Below are 24,021 nucleotides of genomic sequence, written 5' to 3' on the forward strand. Positions count from 1 at the left end.
ATGACAGCTCTGGAGCTGCGGATGGACTCACTGTGCAGCATCCGCGATGCTGAGGAGGTCGTGGATAGCACGTTTAGTGAACTGGTCACACCTCAGGTTAGAATTGCTGAGCGAGACAGTGAATGGGTGACCTAAAGACAGAAAAAGAGTAGGAAGACAGTACAGGTGTCCCCTGCAGTCATCTCCCTCCAAAACAGGGGATACCATTTTGGATACTATTGGGGGAGTTGGCTCACCAGGGGAGGGCAGCAGTTGCCAGGATCATGACACCATGGCAGGCACTGTTGTTCAGAAGAGTGGGAAAAGGACTCGTAGGGCCATAGTCATAGGGGATTCTATTGTGAGGGGAGTAGATAGGCAGTTCTGTGGCCAAAAACAGGAGTCCCAGATGGTATAACCCCAAGGCATTTTATGCATATGCGAGAAACATGAGAATGACGAGAACAAGGGTAGGTCCAATCAAGGACAGTAGTGGGAGACTGTGTATTGAGTCGGAAGAGATAGGAGAGGTCTTGAATGAGTACTTTTCTTCAGTATTTACAAATGAGAGGGACATTATAGTTGAAGAGGAGAGTGTGAAACGGACTGGTAAGCTAGAAGAGATACTTGTTAGGAAGGAAGATGTGTTGGGCGTTTTGAAAAACTTGAGGATAGACAAGTCCCCCGGGCCTGACGGGATATATCCTAGGATTGTGTGGGAAGCAACAGAGGAAATTGCAGAGCCGTTGGCAATGATCTTTTCGTCTTCACTGTCAATGGGGGTGGTACCAGGGGATTGGAGAGTGGCGAATGTTGTGCCCCTGTTCAAAAAAGGGAATAGGGATAACCCCGGGAATTACAGGCCAGTTAGTCTTACTTCGGTTGTAGGCAAAGTAATGGAAAGGGTACTGAGGGATAGGATTTATGAGTATCTGGAAAGACACTGCTTGATTAGGGACAGCCAGCACGGATTTGTGAGGGGTAGGTCTTGCCTTACAAGTCTTATTGAATTCTTTGAGGAGGTGACCAAGCATGTGGATGAGGGTAGAGCAGTGGACGTAGTGCACATGGATTTTAATAAGGCATTTGATACGTTCCCCATGGTAGGCTTATGTGGAAAGTCAGGAGGCATGGGATAGTGGAAAATTTGGCCAGTTGGACAGAGAACCGGCTAACCGGTCGAAGTCAGAGAATGGTGGCAGATGGTAAATATTCAGCCTGGAGCCCAGTTACAAGTGGAGTTCCACAGAGATCAGTTCTGGGTCCTCTGCTGTTTGTTATTTTTATTAATGACTTGGAAGATGGAGTCAAAGGGTGGGTCAGTAAATTTGCAGACGATACGAAGATTGGTGGAGTTGAGGATAGTGAGGAGGGCTGTTGTCGGCTGCAAAGGGACTTAGATATGATGCAGAGCTGGGCTGAGGAGTGGCAGATGGAGTTCAACCCTGTCAAGTGTGAGGTTGTCCATTTTGGAAGGACAAATAAGAATGCGGAATACAGGGTTAACGGTAGGGTTCTTAGTAAGGTGGAGGTGCAGAGAGATCCTGGGGTCTATGTTCATAGATCTTTGAAAGTTGCCACTCAGGTGGATAGAGCTTGTAAGAAGGCCTATGGTGTATTAGCGTTCATTAGCAGAGGGATTGAATTGAAGAGTCGTGAGGTGATGTTGCAGCTGTACAGGACCTTCGTAAGTCCACATTTGGAGTACTGTGTGCAGTTCTGGTCATCTCACTTTAGGAAAGCGATGTGGAAGCTTTGGAGAGGGTGCAGGGAAGATTTACCAGGATGTTGCCTGGAATGGAGAAAAGGTCGTACGAGGATAGGTTGAGAGTGCTAGGCCTTTTCTCATTGGAACGGCGAAGGCTGAGGGGTGACTTGATAGAGGTTTATAAGATGATCAGAGGAATAGATAGAGTAGACAGTCAGAGACTTTTTCCCTGGGTACAACAAAGTGTTACAAGGGGACATAAATTTAAGGTGAAGGGTGGAAGGTATAGGGGGGATGTCAGAGGTAGGTTCTTTACCCAGAGAGTGGTGGGGCATGGAATGCGCTGCCTGTGGGGGTGGCAGAGTCAGAATCATTGGTGACCTTTAAGCGGCAATTGGATAGATACATGGATGGGTGCTTAAGCTAGGACAAATGTTCAGCACAACATCGTGGGCCGAAGGGCCTGTTCTGTGCTGTATTGTTCTATGTTCTATGTTCTATGTTGCCTCCCAGGTGCCCGGGTCAGGGATGTCACCGATCAGTTGCAGAGCATTCTAAAAGGGGAGGGTGAACAGCCAGTTGTCTTGGTGCATATAGGCACCAACAATATAAGTAGAAAATGGGACGAGGTCCTGAAAGAAGTATTCAAGGAGCTAGGAGAGAAGTTAAGGAGGAGGACCTCAAAGGTAGTGATCTCGAGATTGCTACCAGTGCCACGTGCTAGCCAGCGTAGAAATGAAAAACAAAAGGCAGGATGAACACGTGGCTTGAGAGATGGTGTAGGAGGGAGGGGTTCAGATTTTTGGACATTGGGACCGGTTCTGGGGAAGGTAGGGCTGTAGGAGGGAGGGGTTCAGATTTTTGGACATTGGGACCGGTTCTGGGGAAGGTAGGGCTATTAAAAAATGGACGGTCTCCATCTAAACAGACCAGAACCAATGTCCTTGGGGGAGTTTTTGCTACTGCTGTTGGGGAGGTTTTAAACTAATGCGGCAGGGGGCTGGGAACCAGAAGAGAAAACAAGCGGGCAGCTAGGTGGAGACTGGAGACTGTAAAAGTTATGAAGATCGCATTTATAAAGGGAAGAGTAGGCAGAGCGTAGATGAGCGCAATAAAACTGGTGGCCTGAAATGCATCTACTTTAATGTAAGGAGTATAGTGGGTAAGGCAGATGAACTTAGGGCTTGGATTGGTGCCTGGGAGTTTGACGTTATTGCAATCACAGAGACTTGGTTGAAGGAAGGGCATGATTGGCAACTCAATGTTCCAGGATATAGATGCTTCAGACAGGACACAGAGGGAAGTAAAAGGGGAGTTGCATTGCCGGTCAAGGATGATATCATGGCTTTGCTAAAGGAGCACACGATGGAGGTCTTGGGTAGTGAGGCATTATAGGTGGAGTTGAGAAATAAGAAGGGTGCGGTTACATTGTTGGGGCTGTATTACAGGCCTCCCAACAGTGAGCATGAGGTAGAAGAACAAATAGGTAAACAGATTATGGAAAGATGTAGAGGCAATAGGGTAGTGGTGATGGGAGATTTTAATTTTCTCAACATTGACTGGGATACACTTAACACCAGGGGTCTGAATGGGGTAGAATTTGTAAGAAGCATCCAGGAGAGTTTTTTTAGAGCAGTATGTCAATAGTCCAACGAGGGAAAGGGTCATATTGGACCTGGTACTGGGGAACGTGCCAGGACAGGTGGTAGAAGTTTAGGTGGGGGATTTCTTTGGGAAGAGTGACCACAAGTCTGTAAGTTTTAGAATACTTGTAGATAAAGAAGAGAGTGGTCCTAAGGGAAAAGTCCTAAACTGGGCCAAGACCAATTATATCAAATTAGGCATGCGCTCGGAAATGTGGATTGGACACAGCTATTTGAAGGGAAGTCCACAGTTGAGATGTGGGAGGCTTTCAAAGATAGGTTAAAGATAGTGCAGGATAGGCATGTCCCATTGAAGGCAAAGGCTAGGAAGGGAAAGATTCGTGAACCGTGGATGACGAGAAATTGGATGACTAGCCAAGAGGAAAAAGGAAGCATACATAAGGTCTAGGCAGCTAAGAACAGAACGGGCCCTGGAAGAATATCGGAAGAGTAGGACAAGTCTTAAATGAGGAATCAAGTGGGCGAAAAGGGGTCATGAAAGAGCTTTAGCGAGCAGAATTAAGGAGAATCCCAAATATAAGAAGCAAGTGGGTAACTAGAGAATGGATTGGTCCACTAAAGGTTAACGAAGGAAGGCTGTGGGTCGAACTTGAGAGAATGGTTGAGATTCTGAATGATTACTTTGCATCAGTGTTCACTGAGGAAAGGAACATGATGAATGTTGAGATTAGAGATAGAAGTTTGATTAGTCTGGATCACATTGACATAAGTAGGGAAGATGTGTTGGGTAGGCTAGAGGTTATTAAGGTGGACAAATCCCCAGGACCAGATGGGATCTATCCCAGGTTGTTGAGGAAATAGCTGGGGCCCTGACAGATATCTTTGTGACATCCTTAAATACAGGTGAGGTGCCGGAGGACTGGAGGGTTGCTCATGTTGCCCCCTGTACAAGAAGGGTAGCAGGGATATTCCGGGTAACTACAGACCAATGAGCCTGACGTCAGTGGTGGGAAAGTTGCTGGAGAAGGTACTGAGGGATAGAATCTATTTATATTTAGAAAAGAATAGGCTTATCAGTGACAGGCAACATGGTTTTGTGTGGGGGAGATCATGCCTTACCAACTTAATAGAGTTCTTTGAGGAACTGACTAAGTTGATAGATGAAGGAAGGGCTGTTGATTTCATATACATGGGTTTTAGTAAGGCGTTTGATAAGGTTCCCCATGGTAGACTAATGGAAAAAGTGAAGTCACATGGTGTGCAGGGTGTTATAGCTAGGTGGATAAAGAACTGGTTGAGCAACAGGAGACAAAGAGTAATAGTTGAAGGGAGTTTCTCGAAATGGAGAAAGGTGACCAGTGGTGTTCCACAGGGGTCAGTGTTGAGACCACTGTTGTTTGTAATATACATAAATGATCTGGAAGAGGGCACTGTTGGTACGATCAACAAGTTTGCAGATGACATGAAGATTGGTGGAGTAGCAGAAAGCATAAGGGACTGTCAGAGAATACAGGGGGATTTCGATAGACTGGAGAGTTGGGCAGAAAAGTGGCAGATGGTTCTCAATCCAGAAAAATGTGAGGTGATGCATTTAGGCAAGGCTAATTCTAGAGCAAATTATACAATGAATGGAAGAGCCTTGGGAAAAGTTGATGGGCAGAGAGATCTGGGAGTGCAGGTCCATTGTACCCTGAAGGTTGCTGCACAGGTGGATAGAGTGGTCAAGAAGGCATATGGCATGCTTGCCTACATTGGACGGGATATTGAGTATAAGAGCTGGCAAGTCATGTTAAAATTGCACAAGACATTGGTTCGGCCGCATTTAGAATACTGTGTACAGTTCTGGTCGCCACATTACCAAAAGGATGTGGACGCTATGGAGAAGGTGCAGAGAAGGTTTATGAGGATGTTGCCTGGTATGGAAGGTGCTAGCTATGAAGCGAGGTTGAGTAGGTTAGGTTTATTTTCATTTGAAAAAAGGAGATTGAGGGGGGACCTGATTGAGGTTTACAAAATCATGAAGGATATAGACAGGACGGATAGAGACAAGCTTTTTCCCAGGGTGAAGGATTCAAGAACGAGAGGTCACGCTTTCAAGGTGAGAGGTGGAAAGTTTAAGGAGGATACACGCAATCAGTACTTCACACAGAGGGTGGTGGGCGTTTGGAACGTGTTGCCGGCAGAGGTGGTAGAGGCAGGCACGGTATATTCATTTAAGATGTGTCTGGACAAATGCATGAGTAGGTGGGGAGCAGAGGGATACAGATGCTTAGGAATTGACCAACAAGTTTAGACAGTATATTTGGATCGGCTCAGGCCTTGCAGGGCCAAAGGGCCTGTTCCTGGGCTGTAAATTTTCTTTGTTCTTAATTCTTTATGTCAGTCAATTCTTGAAAGGTTTTAGCATTGGTGTATCAGGGAAAGTTAGGCTGCTAATGACAGAAAAAGCTGCAGCTTCACAGACTGTCAGGAGAATTACTCATTGTTATTCATCAGTCATAATATCATTTTCCCAGAGAAAATAATGCATTCTTTTCAAATATTGGGCCAGTCTTTGACAGCAGGGTCAAATGAACCAAGCTTCCCAAACAAAGGCGTGAAGAAAGAAAGTGCTTACCCCAACTCAAAGACAACTGCTGCGAGTGTGTTTCTTCAGGATTGTGCTTAAATCTCATCGCCACCGAAATAACTCCACAGAGGCAGGTATCCTGTCACCAGCCACTCTTTATTTACATATGAACAACCCTAGTCTACAGTACTGCCTAATACAGAGTCAGGCACCAGAGTGTCAGTATCCCTGACACTCAACCGTTTTATGTCAGCCAGGATTAATATCCCCAATCAAGGCACTCATATTCTATGATGTCCGGCTAGCTGACCTCGTTATAATCACTACACCACCAAGTGCTACTTTTGCACTGCATAATAAAGAATTATCACCCTCTTGTCGGTTGTCCTCATCGTTGCTCATCATGTGGTGTTGTTATCCTTATCCTCAGCCTGAAGCATTACTCAACTCTTAAAGTAGTAATACTGAATTGCCTGCACTGCAAAGAACAATGCACAACAAGCCTCCCTCAGCCAAAGATTGTTTAAAGTGCAACAGAAGAAGGAATGCCCCCAATGGTGCAGTATGTACCTTGAAGTCCCTTGAAAATCAGTAATCCTACTTCTGCAGTAGTTCAGCATTTTCTCCTAAAAACATGTTTTGTTAATTTTTGAATAATGTGGGAGTGGGGCATGAAACTCAGCTCCATTCAATCTTTGGGCTGATTTTTAAATACAGTCATAGCAACAGTTGTTAAGCAAATGTGTTTATTACCCATTGACCTTTTGAATACTTCAGTCAAACAGGTTTTTCATGCTGCTGGATTTGCTTGTTATTTTCTATCTGCTCATATATGTCTTGAATTTACACTTAATACAAGGAAACAAAGGGACTTTTAGACAGGGTTGGAATCATCGCTCACGTCAGCTGTTGACAGAAACCCATTGCAATCCTGGCTTAGCCAGTCCAAGTACTGCATCTTTGAACTAATAACCCAAGCCTTCAGGTTCAATCTCTAATTTGATCTGACTGGCAACGTAATGAGCTGGGAGCCAGCAAAACTGCTCTGGTTCACAAAAGGAATTAATATGGACAAAACTTGGTGTCCATGCAACTGTATTCAAGGAATGAGCAAAGGGCCAGAAATCAAGAAGAAATAAAACCAAGCAACAAAACATAAGAACTGTGATAACAATTTATATTTATATAGCACCTTTAATGCAATAAAATATTCCAAAATGCTGCACAGGTATGATTACACTGATATTAGTGGTTATCAAAAGCTTGGTCAAAGAGGGAGCTTTAAAGGCATCCCTTAGACGAGGAGAGGAAAGCAGAGGTTTAGGATGGAGATTCCAGACGTTACAACCCAATTGACTGAAAGCACAGGCAACAATGAGGGTTAAAATCAATGAGAGGAAGTAAAATATTAATATTAAATGCATTTAAAAAGTGAATTTCTATTACAATTGTTCACTTTCAGCTTACATTATAGAATTTTGCTAATGTCTTGTCACCACACTGTTAATGTTAAGAGAAGTAGGTTGTGGGTATTAATTAGCTTCGACTAAATATAAATAGAGGCCAGCTGGGACACAGGCTGTTGGATGAGAGGTGTAATGTTGAGCAAATCAATAAATCTTTTTCAGTAACGAAAAGCTACGTTTCTAGGTTTCTGTTGCATTAATTGACTTAGAATTTGTTAACATTCATTCCATTTCCTGTATTATTTACCAACTCCAAAGGAATGCAAATGATGCAGTACTTCCACACCAAACACTTTTTTTTGCCCAGGCTGCGATAGTACCAGCAGGCCCAGGCTGCAGCAGCAGCAGCGGTGGTGGTGGTAGATGACTGTGCAGCTGAGCACAGCCTCAAATTAACAGAAATAAATGGAAAGAACCCCAGAAAATGAACAATCATAATAAACAATAAAGAAAAACAGAAAATCAAAACAAAGTCTACCTGAAACAAGGGGGAGAGACAAGAAAGAAAACACTCCTCCTCGGCAGGAAACACCAACAGCAGTAATAAGACACACAGACTGTGTGGTCCAACCAGTTCAGAGGTTAGTCCCCTCTCCCTAACACACAAAGTGGAGAGTCCTTCACACACTGATCCACCTCCCTCAGAGACAGCTCTCACAGTGAATAGAACCTCTGAGACTCCTGTTTATACCAAACATTTGTTATCTGAAGACAGAACACTAAGTCTTCATTACACACAGCTAAAAAGTAATTTAAAAACTTGGATTTCACTAAGTAGTTCACTGTTGCATTAAAATCATCTCCAAACATAATATCAACAACTTTTAGAACCAAATTGTTCTATCGTCATATTTTTCTGTCTCGAATTATAAAGTATTTCTCATAATTTAGCTAACAAACTAAGACCTACCCCAAAATAGCCTCTGTTGGATTTGCTAATGGGATCTATAATGCCTCTGTGCCTTGAGTCAAAATGGAGAGAATTCGAGATTGTATCCCCCTTCAGCTTCCCTGGAACTAACTCCCTATCCAAAAGAGGATAGTGCATCACCGTGGCCAGCTTTCAGCCACCAGCTTCACTCTCTGGCTCACCAGTATCATAGCAATAAATGGCATTAAATATTATTTGGATGTTTTCTCTTACTCATTTCCCAACACTGATTTATTTAAATAAATGGACAGAATGTGCTACTTACATCAGTCAGAGAATTCTTCTTGTCAACAAGAGCTTCCTTTAGAACTAATTGACCAGTTTTTGCCACCTGCTGAAGACTAATCTGTAATTGCCCCAACAGCCTGTAAAAAAAGATTAATCATATGAAATAATTTACCCTTTCACTTAATTATTAACTTCCCCTGCAACCTTTAAAGACATATTTTGATTAGTGTGTCATCAAGTGTTCATAGAGCTGTACTTTCCAACACATGACCAGAGATTATCTTAGATCTTGTGATAAGAACATCAACATAGGAACAGGGTTAGGCCATTCAGCCCTTCGAGACTGATCTACCAGTCAATGAGATCATGGCTGATCTGTGGTCTAACTCAATATACAGTCGGTTCCGATGTAACATGATAATTCCATTCTCATGCAATCTTGTGTTATAAGAAAATCACATAATAGCAGCACCATTTAAACTAATGGGACCAAGATCACATTATAGCCAATACAGGTAATGAAAGTTTGCATTCTACAACTAACAGTCTAAATTCTTCAACCACATTAAAGCCAATTTGTGTTGAAGAAACCTGCATTATAATAGAACCAATTGTACCTGACTTTGACCCATATCCATTAATACCTTTGCTTAACAGAAATGCATGTATCTCATATTTAAAATTAACAACTGATTCAACACCCACTTCTGTTTGTGGAAGAGAGTTCTAAACCTCTACCAACCTTCTACACACAACACTTTTACATACAGCTTCCCAGCATATCTCCTGAATGGTCTGACCCAAAGTTTCAGACTACGCCCCCTAGTTCTAGAATTCCCAAACAATGAAAATACTTTATCTTTATCTACCTTATCTTTTACCATTAATGTTCTGAAGGCTTCAATCAGATCACCCCTTAACCTTCTAAATTCTAGAGAAAACAGGCCTCATTTGTACAATCTATCTTCATAATCCCAAAAGTCCAGATATCATTCTTGTAAATCCATATTGTGCTCCCGTCAAGGCCAATATATCCTTAAGGCGTGGTGCCCACATCTGTCCTCAGTCTCCAACTGGGGTCTTACCAGGGTTTTGTGTAACTGCAGAGTAACTTCTCCATCCTTATACTCCAGTCCTCCAGATATAAAGGTCAGTATTCCATTAGCTTTCCCAGATTACTTTTTATACCTGTTTGTGACATTTTCAAGATCTATGCACCTGAACTCTAAATCCCTTTGGCTGTCTACTGTATTTAATTTCATCTAGAAAGTATCCTGATCTTTCCTTTTCAGATCAAAAGAGATAACCTCATTCTTGCTTACAGGATTTGATAGATCTTTCTGACTTCAAACTTCATTCCCCTTTCTTTTAATCAATAAGCTCAAATTCCCTGTCCTTCCCTAAATGAAGTAAGATTAATTAAGAAACAATCAATAGTTTTATATAAATCACCTTGTTAAAATCACCTTGATGATCCAAATATTTTTCAGGGCAACATTAGCCGGGATTGATCATTATTTGATGAATGACGAACAAAGAATAAAGAAAATCTACAGTCCAGGAATAGGCCCTTGGGCCCTCCAAGCTTGAGCCGATCCAAATCCACTGTCTAAACCTGTCACCCAATACCTAAGCACCTGCATCCCTCTGCTCCCCACTAACTCATGCATCTGTCCAGATGCACCGTAAATGAATCCCTACCTGCCTCTGCTACCACTTCTGTAACGCGTTCCAGGCTCCTATCACCCTCTGTGTAAAGTACTTGCCGTGTATATCCCCCTTAAACTTGAACAAGGCTGTGATTGTTGGAGACAGCCACTGTCTCAGATTTGCAACATTATCTCCAAGATAAACCAAGTGCTTCCTTTCTCAAGTTCAATGTTAGAGAGAATGGACTTCACTCAATGTAGCTTGTACCATATGCCAATAAGATAAACAGAGCAGGAGGGCACCACCAGAATAACACTACCCTCTAGACAGGAGCATTTGCCCTCACCCCTCACATCCCAGACAGAAGCACTCTCACCTTCACATCTCCCCCACTGCACCCCAGAGAGGAGCATCCTCATCCTCACACCTTTCCCACCACATCCCAGACAGGTGCACCCCCACACTCACCACTCCCCCAAAACAACCCAGACAGAAGTACCCTCACCCATCACCCCTCATGTCCAAACAGGACCACCCTCACCCTCACCCCCACACAGGAGAACCCCCACTCTCACCCCCACCCCCAGACAGGAGGACCATAACCCTCACGTCTCACCCCTACCCTCCGAGACAGGTGGATTTCAATCCTCCAAACCTACACACCTCCACCATAGACAAATGCACCAATACCTGCCCCACTCCAACTTCCATCCCCACCCTCTGCACCCATCTCCACCAGACAAATTAAAATCCTGGTGTTAGTCTTAATTCCAAGCCCTTAGTTCCCTCCCCAATAAAATCCTATTTACTTGGGATACTGTTTGAAAAACTGACTCTGAGCCCCAACAGTTGGCACTTGCCTGTTGCTGAAGAGTTTACTGTGGTTATAAACTCGAATCTCCAGCATCTCTTCGATAATGTCTCGTCCATAATGAGGCCAACGGAATTCCTGCAACAAACAATCAGCTACATTTAGGAGAAAGTGAGGACTGCAGATGCTGAAGATCAGAGTCAAAGAATGTGGCCCTGGAAAAGCACAGCAGATCAGGCAGCGTTCAAGCAGCATCCGAATTCCTGATTAAAGGCTTATGCTTGAAACGTCAAGTCTTCTGCTCCCTGGATGCTACCTGACCTGCTGTGCTTTTCCAGTGCCACACTGTTCAAATCAGCTACTTTTAACAATGCTACAGGCACAATGTCACAGATAAGTACAACCACAGTGTTAATAATTGGATTTTTTATCCAATATTTCAGCACATTCTGTGTAAAGCAAGACAGTGCTGGATGTCCCATGTGCTGGGTATTATCAAACTGAGGGTTTGAGACTGCCTGGTCATACACGATAATTGTTAGGGACAACTTCTTCACGCAGCCAATGATGTGTATATGGAATGGGCTGCTAGAGAAAGTGCTGAGGCAGGTACAATAGCAACATTTTAATAACATTTGGATAGTTTTATGGATGGGAAGAGTTTAGAGGGATATGGACCAAATGCAGACAATTAGAAATAGCAGAGTGGCCACCATGGTCAGCATAGACTAATTTGGGCCAAAGGACCTGTTTCCATGCTGTATTACTCCATGACTCTGACTGTATTACACTCTTGCAAACATCCACTTCCAGGACAGTCATGTAGCACCATCCCTTGTTTTGTTCTAACAGTCACTGAAACTGACACTATACGCTAGATTCCCCAGTTACCATTGCAGCAATATGTGAAAGACTATAAATGTAGAAGTACAATAGTTTAGACAACTAAAGCAGAGATGACAACAGAATCCAGACCAGGATCTTAGTGAATGCTGACTAGACCCAAGCAGTTTCAGCCTGACAAAGTGGGTTTTAAACAGGGAACTGTCTCAGAACTGACAGACGTGAAGGCAGTAAAACACAAACACTGAATGCAGCCCCAAAGCCAACTGCTTGGATCCAAAATAACACAACATCAGGACTCAAAGTCATTCACACCCTTATAGCAGACTAGTAAACGACCAAAGTATCCTTTCATCCCCAGTAAACTCGCTGGTGGGGGCTAAGGTGGCAGAACAGGGGAATGAGCTCTTGAACGAAGCTTCAGGACTAGTAAGGGTGAGTCAGTAGTGAAAGAAGATTGTGGAGGGAGGTCAGGTACATGGAGGAGTTCAAGAGGAATCCAGGGAGGACAATGGCGGTGGGCCATTGAGTAAAGTGGAAGAGGCCTGGCATTCTGGGTGGGTGAGAAATTGATCCAGGTAAGAATCTAAGGAGCCCAGAGGGCTTTGCCAGTACTGTCCCCATTGGGTCTATCTCAGAGTCTTGTCGAGCAGAATCCTGACAGGACTTCAAGTTCACCTACAACATTTCAATTTGACCTGCAGAGTGCTGAGTATATTACTGGAAACTAACGTAAACACTCAAGAAAGAGTGATCAAAAAAACACATCATTTATTCCACAATTAAGGACATGTTGTTATGTCCCTGTAATCACATTCCGTATTAACCTTAAGGTATGCCAGTATACTTGACTCTCCAACCAGGAGCAATAATCATGTTGCATGCAAGAACAAAGTAAAACCAACCTAATCCTAATCTATTTAACCCTCAGCGGCATTGTGGTGTCCGTACACTTCAAAGGCTGCAGTGGTTCATGAGCAATTAGGGATGAACAATAAATGCTCGCACAGGCAGTGATGTCCAATTCCATGATTGAATAAAATTAATTTAGAAGAAAAATGTAAAATTGGAAACACCTGTGCATCTTAAAATAACTCCATGAAAGCCAGTTTCCTGTCACCAAGTCACCCTTTATTTAGAAGCACATTGTCTATGATACTGACTCAGCTCCTAGAGCCAGCTCCTGGAGTGAGCAGAATGCCCTATATGCCTGTTTATATCTGTCAGCCAGGACTCCCTGATTAGACCAGGCTAACAGCCACAATCAGGAACTCATTTTCTGAGGTCCACCTGGTTGACCTCTTTGCAATCACTACATCCCTTCCCCTCTAAGTCCTGGGATGTAGCCTCATTCTTTTTCCTGTAGCTTCTCCTGTGGCGTTTTTGCATCAGGTCCAGTTCCTCCGACTCTGCCTCAGATACTGGTGGTGTGAACCAGACCGAAGCCCGTCTCATGCACCTGGAGCATCCGTTGAAACACATCTTCTCCTTCATCAGGCGGTAACAGCATCGAGGCCGTGACATCTGCTATATCCATCTTGCCCTCAGAAGCTTCTTTGACGCTAGGTGGAGGGAGGGAACTCAAGGGGCTTTGACAGTCTTGCCGAATGTTCAGAGGGGGCAGGTGTGCTTAGCTTCTGTCCCATTTGTGAGGTCGCAGCTTTTATGTGGTCCACGTGCTTGTTCAGGACCACCTCTCCTACCCAAACTTTGTATGTCACAGGACCTGACCTCGTGTCGACCATATCTCTTACCCATGCAGGGCTATTCCCCTGGTTTTAACACCAAACTTCATCCCCTGAAGTAAACTGCCTCTCTGTCTTAGCGGAGTCGTGATGCTGTTTTACATTCCCGCCTCCCTCAGATCCAGGAAAACCAGATTTATCCTGGTGCAGAATCTTGTTTGCATTAGCAACTCTACTGGAGCTGTCCCTGTAGTTGCGGGAGGGGTGATCCTTTCATCAAACAAGAACCAGAACAGTTTGGTATCAAGTGAAGCTCTAAGCTGTTTCTTTAAGTCTGCATTCAAAGTTTAGACTGCTCTTATGGCCAGACCATTAGATTATGGGTGGTAGGGAACTCTTCTTACATGCCAAATGCCATTCAACTTTATGAAATAATCGAATTCCCTGTTGTCTATGACCAGCACCTCCGGGAGTCTGTGTTTTGCAAAAGGTGCTTGCAATGTTTCAAAGATCATCACCATCTTTGACTAATGAACTCTATGTATATCTAATCACTTTGAATGGGCGTCCACAATGACTAAAAACATGCAGCCCTTGAAAGGACCGGCCTAGACAATGTATAACCAAGTCCAGAATTTACCCAGCCATTCTCATGGATGTGGGAGAGATGCTGGCAGTATTTTTTGCCCTTGTCAACACTATGGGTATTGTCAACAATGTGGCTATGTCAATGTCCAATCTTGGCCACCAGACATAACTTATTGTTAACATCTTTTTATTTTGGAAACCCCTGGATGACCCTGGTGGAGTTCAGCCGGTATCTGGCAGTGACCCTTACCTGGGCCAATCACACTTGCTCCTCATAATAATATGCCATCCTCTATGATAATCTGATTTCCTAGCGGCTAAAATGGTTTCAGTTCAGGTTGTGATGACCCTTTTGTTTCCCACATCACCACCAGCTGTTTTAGTTTTGTCAGGATAGGATCTTTTTGTGTCCACAGTCTGATATTGTCATTGGTGACCGGAAGGGTGATCAGAAAGTTTAAAACCAGAGCAGACTCTTCTCGTGACGGGACAACCAGTGGTGCATCATCAGTGCGAGGCTGCTCAAGGCATCTGCATTTGCCGCTTGGCTCTGTACTTGATCAGAATAACAGCCCACTGCTGAAACTGATTGAAGCCATAGGCAGCATGATCCTGTCCTATATAAGTGGCCTTAGTAGGGTTTGTAGTCCATTACTACAAATTTATGCCCATAAAGGTATTGGTGAAATGTTTTTACAGCAAAGCTGACTGCCAAACATTCATTCTCTGTCTGGACATACCTCCGTTCGGCACCAGCCAAACTCCGGGAAGTTTATCGGGAATTCCTCTTCATTGGGCCACCAGTGTGTCAACACTTACCCCAATACCATACAGGGAGGCATCGCATGTCAGCACCACATCGCACTTGGAATCATAATTTGCCAACAACTTAGTCTACAATAGTTGCTTCTTCACTTCCCAAAGGCTAAAACTTGGCTACAAGGCCATTTCCAAGCTGACCCTTTCTCAGTAGTAGATGTAAGAGTGCCAGGATAGAGGCCAGGTTACATATGAATTTTCTGCAATAATTCACTAAAGGTTTTAGTATCTGGTCCCTCCAGAAAGTTAGGTTTCTAGTAACCAAGAAAGCTGCTGGTCCACACGCTGTCAAGAGAATTACACATTGCTTTTTATCTGCCCCAATGTCATCTGCCCAGAAAAAATAGCACATTCTTTCCACATACTGGGCCCAGTCTTTGATGGCAGGATCAAATTAATCAGGTTTCCCAAATAGCAACATGATGTCAGAAATGCTTGCACCAATTCAAAGACAAAGTTCAAAGTTACAAGTGAATCTCTTCAGGGGCGTGGTTCGGCAGGATGTTACTCATGCCCCCCTCCCACACACACATTAACAGCACAGAGATGGAGAAAGTGGAGACTGTCAAGCTCCTGGGAGTGGTCATCCACAATAAGCTTTTTTGGACTCTTCATGTGGACGCACTGGTTACAAAGGCCCAACAACGTCTCTTCTTCCTCAGGCAGCTGAGGAAATTTGGAATGACGGCGAATATTCTTGCCAACTTTTGTAGATGCGCCATCTAGGGTATTCTGCCTGGATGTATCACTGGTATGGCAAGTGTACCATTCAAGATTGGAGATGGTTACAGAGAGTGGTGAACACGGCCCAGACAATCACAAAGGCCAACCTGCCATGTATAGAATCCATGTACCAGGCCCACTGTCAAGGAAAGGCCGCCAGCATTCTCAGATTCATCCCACCCTGGCAATGCTTTTCCACAACCTCTACCATCGACACACACACACACACACACACACACACCAGCCGGTTTTGTAACACTTTCAACCCTACTGTTGCTAGAAAACTGAATGGACTCACAAACTCTTAACATTCGCCTGTTCCTGTGTTTTTATATTTGCCGCTGTTTACCTATTATTTACTTATCTATGCTACTTAACTATGTGATTTGCCTGTATTTTTCACAAGACAAAGCTTTTCACTGTGTCTCGGTACACTTGACAATAAATTCAATTCAAATTCAGTTCATTGCCACTGTAGAATATTTCACCAAGAAAGACATCAGTGTCCCCAAAACACACTGTCCAACAGTAACTCACTGTTGCAACTGAGTAACTCACTGAAACAGGATCACTGGTTTGGGATCAGGAGCTGAGTCACATGCTTGATTGGGATGAAGAATTAATTGGGAGTAATTAAGGGCAGTTGATCATTAGATAACGTAACACATACACAAAACTGGGACTGTTCAGTTTATTAAAATGCTTGGAATTTCATTTAATCTCAGCTATTTTTGTAGCTCCTCAAAATGAGGATGCAATGAAATAACCAGTATAGCCCGAATGAGAAGGAGTGGATTGAGGGATAATCCCATCCAGTAGAGAAATCCTCTCTTTATAATGGCAGTAAAGCAGCTGAATTGTTCCTTCTCCTACCATTCTCAAAGACACCAGAGAATCACTGCCAGTGGGCATGTCGTTAAAGTGACATTTCAATAACATACCTAGTTAGGATGAAGAATGCGATCCTTTCAGTTGGTGCAATGCTATTCTCAATTTGTCAGTATGTTAGCGAATAGGAATCCAGTGACTATTCACTTTAGGAACCTGGGTGTGTTTGTGCTGAAAAGTGATTGCTTTTACACATTGCAGTGCTGTTTCTCAACCTTGGATCCAGGTGGAATGTTTGTGAATCTCCACATCAGGCAAACCTACGGGCATTTCCTCTTGCATGAGGCCAACTTAAACCAAGTGTGGGCCATTGCATCCCAGTCCTCAGTGGCTCTGAACCTACTCATCCCAAAAATAGGTGTTGGATTTAGCATGGTCAGAATAAAGTTGGAAATGGAGAACAGAAACCATACAGGCAAATGGCACTGGACAACAAAGTCAAGACAGTTTCATTCTGCATTCTGTTGATTTAGGACTGATCCAGAAATGCTTAGTCACCATGAATTTGCAATGTGTTCAATTTTCCACTGTTAATATCCCAAACATTCATCAAAAGAATTTTAAAAATACTTTTCTCTTAGCATTTTAGACCTGTTAGCTTGCACATACCTTCAGAACTCTACACCTCCGAAGTGGGAGAGGCAAGGAGATCTTTATACAGAGTGTACTAGGAAGGACTCAATAAGTGAGTCATAATATGTTGCAGCATTTATTCTGTAAATTAGCAGCAAGTCACTGCTCAGCAGCCCTGCGGTTTAGTTATTATGTTTGTGTTATGTACAACCTGCCCCACCTTTAACAAAGTTAGGTGGAGAGCTTGGAATCTATTGTCAAAGAAACAAATCACAAATACCAGAACACTTTACAAATCTGGAAACAGGCCAGAGTTTGGATGAGGATATATTTTAAAATGTCACAATTTTTGCTCAAATTCAGTCGATGATGAGGAGTGAAGTGGAGGCCCAGACTGTTCAGAGAAACCAGAGCATGTTGAAAGTAGCGCAACAATCTCCAAACTGCCTGGCCAATACTTACCCCTCAAACAATATCCCAAAATGGATAAAACTGTTTAAGATTTTATTTGCTGTTTGAGGTCATACCTAAATGCAAATTGGCTGTACCTTTTTTTGGCATTACAGTAGTGAGGACATTTCACTACCAAGGCAAGGAGGAAATGGGTGATCAGGGGGAGTTAGCGACCAAGGGGCTTGGGTGATTAGAGATGTGAGCAGTTGGGGAGAGTGGGTGATCAAGGGGAATGCAAGTGTCACGGGAAGTGGAGTGTTCGGGGAAGTGGGCAATCAGGGGTAGTGGGCGATCGGGGGGAGTGGGCGATCAGGGTCAATGAGCAATCGGGGAAATGGGTGATTGGGAGGAGTGGGTGATTGGGGGAAATGGACGATCTGGGTGGAGTAAGAGATCAAGAGGGGAAAGGGTGATTGGACATGTTAGTGGGGTTGTCAGGGCGATCCATGGGGGGAGTAGATGATTGGGGGGGGTGAGGGCAATCTATGTGGGTAATGAGTGGTCAGTGGGGAGTTGGTGATTGGGCGTAGTGGGCGATTGGTGGGGAGTGAGCAATCAGGGAGAGTGGGTAATTGGGAGTGTGCGTCAGTGGGGGGGTGATGATCAGTGGGCAGTGGGCAATTGGGAGGAGTGGGCGATTGGGGAGAGGGAAATCTTTGGGGGGCTGTGGGTGATCTATGGGGAGAGTGGGTGATCAATGGGGTGCGTGATTTGGGGGGAGTGAGCACTTGGGGTGTGGCCAATCGGAGGGAGAGGGCAGTTGGAATTTTTCGATTATGGGTAAGTAATTGTATTTTTCATCTGCAGAAACAAGAACAGTGAATAGCCTCCCCATCAACCACACCCTCACCCACATACTCCCCCACCATGGCCCCTCCATAGTAACACACATAACCACACACACACACATAATCATACACACACACACACACCTTTGATCTTTAAGAAAGCGCAGAGACTGGAGAAGTGGTAACAGGAGCTGGCTTCCCATTACACATGCTCTCTTTTGTCCATTTTCCACCTGATTCAGCACAGTCACAACTTACTGCCCAACTCCAACTGATTAACATAAAATATTTTTGGGACCATGTCAGTGATTGGAATGAGGACAGCCAGATGGACCACTTAGCATATGAATTCTCTCATTGGGGATGTTAATCTCATCCAGTCAGGGAGTCCTGGTTGAAATAAATAAACAGGAGTGGCCAGCGAACCGGCAGGAATTAGAGGCCAAAGTCTCGGCTTGCCTAGGCCGCTGGACAGGACTGCTCTGAGTGCTGTCTTACAGGAGTCGAGTGACGGTCATAAACCAACTGGTGGCTACCATGCTGTGGTACCAGCTGGTCCCTTTGGTACCTCCTCCTGGTTTTGTCACTGACATCCAGAGAACGTTGGTCAACTTCTTCTGGGACAAAAAGATGCACTGGGTCGCCGCGCAGGTCCTGAGTTTCCCTATTGAGGAAGGCGGTCAGTTGCTGGTGTACGTTCACACACAGGCCGTGACGTCCTGCCTTCAGACCTTGCTGCAATACCTTTACGTTGAGCCTCCTCCAAGGTAGTGTGCCCTGGCGACATATTTTTTTCGCCAGGTGCGTAACCTCAACTACGACACGCAGCTCCTGTTCGTCGACCGTGACGGTTTGGAGGTCTCCCTCAAGGTGCTGCCTGTCTTTTACCAGGACCTGATCACTGTCTGGAACATGGTCGAATCGCGTCGCGCCTACCCTCCGGCTGGAGTAGCGGATGTCGTCAGGGAGCCGTTGCTCAGGAATCCGCACCTCCGTACTCGCGGGTTCGAGTGGCTGTCGGAGGGGAGGGCCGTGGCGGCGAGGGCGACCAGGGTCGGGGACGTGCTGGGTGCCGGGGGCCTGGGCTGGACGCTGCCGCAGGACATAGCTAGCAGGGCAGCGGTAGACGTCCGGTACGTGGCCACCGCCATCCGACGCCTTAAAACGGTGGTGCTCGGACCCGACGTAGTGCACCAGTTGGAGGACGCTCAGGTGTGCGGTGGGATCCCGTCCGCGCTCACCCCGGCCCGGACGGAATTTCACATTGGCCCCAAGGTCCCGTACTTCCCGCGGGAGCCTGTGCCCCACAACCTGAGCCGCCTCCGGAATTTTAATTTTGTCCCCTTAAGGGATATACAAAGGAAGGCCCTGTATCGACTGCTGCTGCACACCGTCCACCTCTTCTCCCTCATCCACCGTCCGGACACCCCTTGGCATGCCCATTTGCCACCGGGCGGTGGAGATCCCCAGTGGAGGGCTCTCTACGCAGGAGTCCTCCCCCTTTCTCTCGGGGATCTGGGGTGGAGGGTGCTGCACGCAGCAGTCCCCTGCAACCGCAGATTGCGGTGGTTCACGGACTCCCAGCCCAACTGCTTGTTCTGTGGTGCTGTGGAGTCCGTGGACCATGTATATATTGGGTGTGGGCGTTTGCACTCCCTTTTTGATTTTCTCAGAAACCTCCTCCTCTGTTTCTGACTGCACTTCAGTCCCACGCTCCTGATCTTCGGGCACCCGGTACGGAGGAGGGAGGGCAGGTCCGAGGACCTCCTCGTGGGTCTGCTCCTGGGCCTGGCCAAACTGGCCATCAACAGGTCCAGGCAGCGGGCCGTGGAGGGGGTCGTTAGGGCCGACTGCCTGCCCCTCTTCCTGGGTTACGTTAGAGCCCGGGTGTCCTTGGAGAAGGAGCACGCGGTGTCCACCGACACCCTGGAGTCGTTCAGGGAGAGGTGGGCGCCGCAGGGAGTGGAGTGCATCATTTCTCCCTCCAACTCTATTTTGATTTAGTCCCTACCCTCCCCTTCACTGTTTTGATCACACAGCATTGCCCTGTGGTTTGAAGGGCAGTGCTTGTCACTGGCCACTTGGGTGTTTTTCCTATCTTCCTGGTGGTGGAAATTGAATAAAGATCTGTGCACTTTGTGTCTTTCACTGTGTCTCACATCTACACACACACACCATGGGTGCGGGGGAAAAAAATAAGCACTACCGCACTAGGCGGTAGTGTGGGGGTTAAAAAAAAAAGAAAAAGAAAAAAAAAGAAACATGAGTGCTCCGCAGTTAGGCGGTAGTGTGGGGTTTTTAGAAAAAAAAATAAAATAAAGAGAAAAAAAAGAAAAAAAAAGAAAAAATAAATAAATAAACAGGAGTGGCCGGCGAACCGGCAGGAATTAGAGGCCAAAGTCTCGGCTTGCCTAGGCCGCTGGACAGGACTGCTCTGAGTGCTGTCTTACAGGAGTCGAGTGACGGTCATAAACCAACTGGTGGCTACCATGCTGTGGTACCAGCTGGTCCCTTTGGTACCTCCTCCTGGTTTTGTCACTGACATCCAGAGAACGTTGGTCAACTTCTTCTGGGACAAAAAAATGCACTGGGTCGCCGCGCAGGTTCTGAGTTTCCCTATTGAGGAAGGCGGTCAGTTGCTGGTGTACGTTCACACACAGGCCGTGACGTCCTGCCTTCAGACCTTGCTGCAATACCTTTACGTTGAGCCTCCTCCAAGGTAGTGTGCCCTGGCGACGTATTTTTTTCGCCAGGTGCATAACCTCAACTACGACATGCAGCTCCTGTTCGTCAACCGTGACGGTTTGGAGGTCACCCTCAGGACACTGCCTGTCTTTTACCTGGACCTGATCACTGTTTGGAACATGGTCGAATCGCATTGCGCCTACCCTCCGGCAAGAGTAGCGGCTGTGGTCAGGGAGCTGTTGCTCAGGAATCCGCACCTCCGTACTCGCGGGTTCGAGTGGCTGTCGGAGGGGAGGGCCGTGGCAGCGAGGGTGACCAGGGTCGGGGACGTGCTGGGTGCCGGAGACCTGGGCTGGATGCTGCCGCACGACATAGCTAGCAGGGAAGCGGTAGACGTCCAGTGCGTAGCCATTGCCATCCGATGCCTTAAAACAGCGGTGCTTGGACCCGACGTAGTGCACCAGTTGGAGGATGCTTGGGTGTGTGGTGGGATCCCGTCCGTGCTCACCCCAGCCCGGACGGGATTTCACATTGGCCCCAGGGTCCCGTACTTCCCGCGGGAGCCTGTGCCCCACAAACTGAGCCGCCTCCGGAATTTTAATTTTGTCCCTTTTAAGGACGTAAAAAGGCGGGCCCTGTATCGACTGCTGCCTTGGCGTGTCCATTTGCAACCAGGCGGTGGGGATCCCCAGTGGAGGGCTCTCTACGTGGGAGTCCTCCCACTCTCTCTCGGGGATCTGGGGTGGAGGGTGCTGCACGCAGCAGTCCCCTGCAACCGCAGATTACGGTGGTTCACGGACTCCCAGCCCAACTGCTTGTTCTGTGGCGCTGTGGAGTCCTTGGACCACGTGTATATTGGGTATGGGCATTTGCACTCCCTTTTTGATGTTCTGAAAAACCTCCTCCTCTGTTTTTGGTTGCACTTCAGTCCCATGCTCCTGATCTTCGGGCACCCGGTATGGAGGAGGGATGGCGGGTCTGAAGACCTCCTCGTGGGTCTGCACCTGGGCCTGGCCAAACTGGCCATAAACAGGTCCAGACAGCGGGCCATGGAGGGGGCCGACCGCCTGCCCCTCTTCCGCGGTTATGTTAGAGCCCTGGTGTCCTTGGAGAAGGAGCACGCGGTCTCCACCAACACCCTGGAGTTGTTCAGGAAGAGGTGGGTGCCTCAGGGAGTGGAGTGCATTATTTCCCCCTCCAACTCTATTTTGATTTAATCCCTGCCCTCCCCTTCACTGTTTGATCACACAGCATTGCCCTGTGATGTGAAGGGCACTGCTTGTCATTGGCCACTCAGGAGTTTCCTTTCTTCCTGGTGGTGGAAATTTGAATAAAGATTCATGCACCTGTGTCTTTCACTGTGCCTCACACCTGCACACACACAACATGGGTGCTGGGGACAAAATAAGCACTACCACAGTTAGGCAGTAGTGTGGGGATAAAAAAGAAAAAAAGAAGAAAAAATGGAACAGAAGTGTCAAACCCCTAAAAAAATAAACAAGAGTGGCCGGCGAACCAGCAGGAATTAGAGGCCAAAGTCTCGGCTTGCCTAGGCCGCTGGACAGGACTGCTCTGAGTGCTGTCTTACAGGAGTCGAGTGACGGTCATAAACCAGCTGGTGGATGCCATGCTGTGGTATCAGTTGGTCCCTTTGGTCCCTCCTCCTGGTTTTGTCACGTTGGTCAACTTCTTCTGGGACAAAAAGATGCACAGGGTCGCTGCGCAGGTTCTGAGTCTCCCTATTGAGGAAGGCAGTCAGTCACTGGTGTGCATTCGCACCCAGGCCGCGACGTTCTGCCTTCAGATCTTGCTGCAATGCCTTTACGTTGAGCCTCCTCCTAAGTAGTGCGCCCTGGCGACATATTTTTTCCGCCAGGTGCGTAACCTCAACTACGACACGCAGTTCCTGTTCGGCGACTGTGACGGTTTGGAGATCGCCCATAGGACATTGCCTGTCTTTTACCAGGACCTGATCGCTGTCTGGAACATGGTGAAATCGCGTCGCGCCTACCCTCCGGCAGGAGTAGCGGCTGTCGTCAGGGAGCCGCTGCTCAGGAATCCACACCTCCGTACTCACGGGTTCGAGTGGCTATCGGAGGGGAGAGCCGTGGTGGCGAGGGTGACCAGGGTTGGGGGCCTGGGCTGGACATTGCCGCAGGACACAGCAAACAGGGCAGCGGTAGGCGTCCGGTACGTGGCCACCACCATCCAACGCCTTAAAACAGCAGTGTTCAGACCTGACGTAGTGCCCCAGTTGGAGGATGCTTGGGTGTGCGGTGGGATCCCGTCCGCGTTCACCCCAGCCCGGATGGAATTTCACATTGGCCCCAGGGTCCCGTACGTCCCGCGGGAACCTGTGCTGCCTCCAGAATTTTAGTTTTGCCCCTTTTAAGGACATAAAATGCTGGGCCCTGTACAGACGGCTGCTGCACACCGTCCACCTCTTCTACCTCATCCACCGCCCAGACATGCCTTGGCGTGCCCATTTGCCACCGTGAGGTGGGGATCCCCAATGGAGGGCCCGCTATGTGGGAGTCCTCCCCCTTTCTCTCGGGGATCTGGAGTGGAGGGTACCGCATGTGGCAGTCCCTTGCAACCGCAGATTGCGGTGGTTCACAGACTCCCAGCGCAACTGCTTGTGCTGTGGTACTGTGGAGTCTGTGGACCATGTATATATTGGGTGTGGGCATTTGCACTCTCTTTTTGATTTTCTTAAATACTTTCTTCTCTGTTTCTAGTTGCACATCAGTCCCAAGTTCCTGATCTTTGTGCACCCCACGCGGAAGGGGAGGATAGGTTAGAGGATCTCCTTGTGGGTCTGCTCCTGAGCCTGGCCAAACAGGTCCAGGCAGCAGACCGTGAATGGGTCATTATGGCCGATTGCCTGCTCCTCTTCCGCGGCTACGTCAGAGCCCAGGTGTCCCTGGAGAAGGAGCACGCAGTATCTACCAACTTCCTCAAGTTGTTCAAGGAGAGGTGGGCACTGCAGGGCAGTGGAGTGCTTTGTTTCCCTTTTCAACTCTATTTTGG

General features: G+C 46.7%; 1 protein-coding gene across 3 annotated transcripts in view; it reads right to left on the reverse strand.

Annotated features, from left to right (window-relative positions):
- fer1l4 (fer-1 like family member 4) overlaps window positions 1-24,021 on the reverse strand; it is a 356,632-nt gene that overhangs the window by 326,945 nt on the left and 5,666 nt on the right. For 2 of the 3 annotated variants that reach the window (XM_072556056.1, XM_072556055.1), the window contains 2 exons: window positions 10,996-11,084; window positions 8,523-8,622 (listed from right to left, as the gene is read on the reverse strand). In XM_072556056.1, the coding sequence (XP_072412157.1) occupies window positions 8,523-8,622; window positions 10,996-11,084 (189 nt within the window). Of the gene's footprint in view, window positions 1-7,804; window positions 7,901-8,522; window positions 8,623-10,995; window positions 11,085-24,021 lie in introns of those variants that run through there. The other variant, XM_072556057.1, reaches the window with a different exon arrangement.

The sequence above is a fragment of the Chiloscyllium punctatum genome, chromosome 37, assembly GCF_047496795.1.
Source record: "Chiloscyllium punctatum isolate Juve2018m chromosome 37, sChiPun1.3, whole genome shotgun sequence".
Taxonomy (NCBI): Eukaryota; Metazoa; Chordata; class Chondrichthyes; order Orectolobiformes; family Hemiscylliidae; genus Chiloscyllium; species Chiloscyllium punctatum.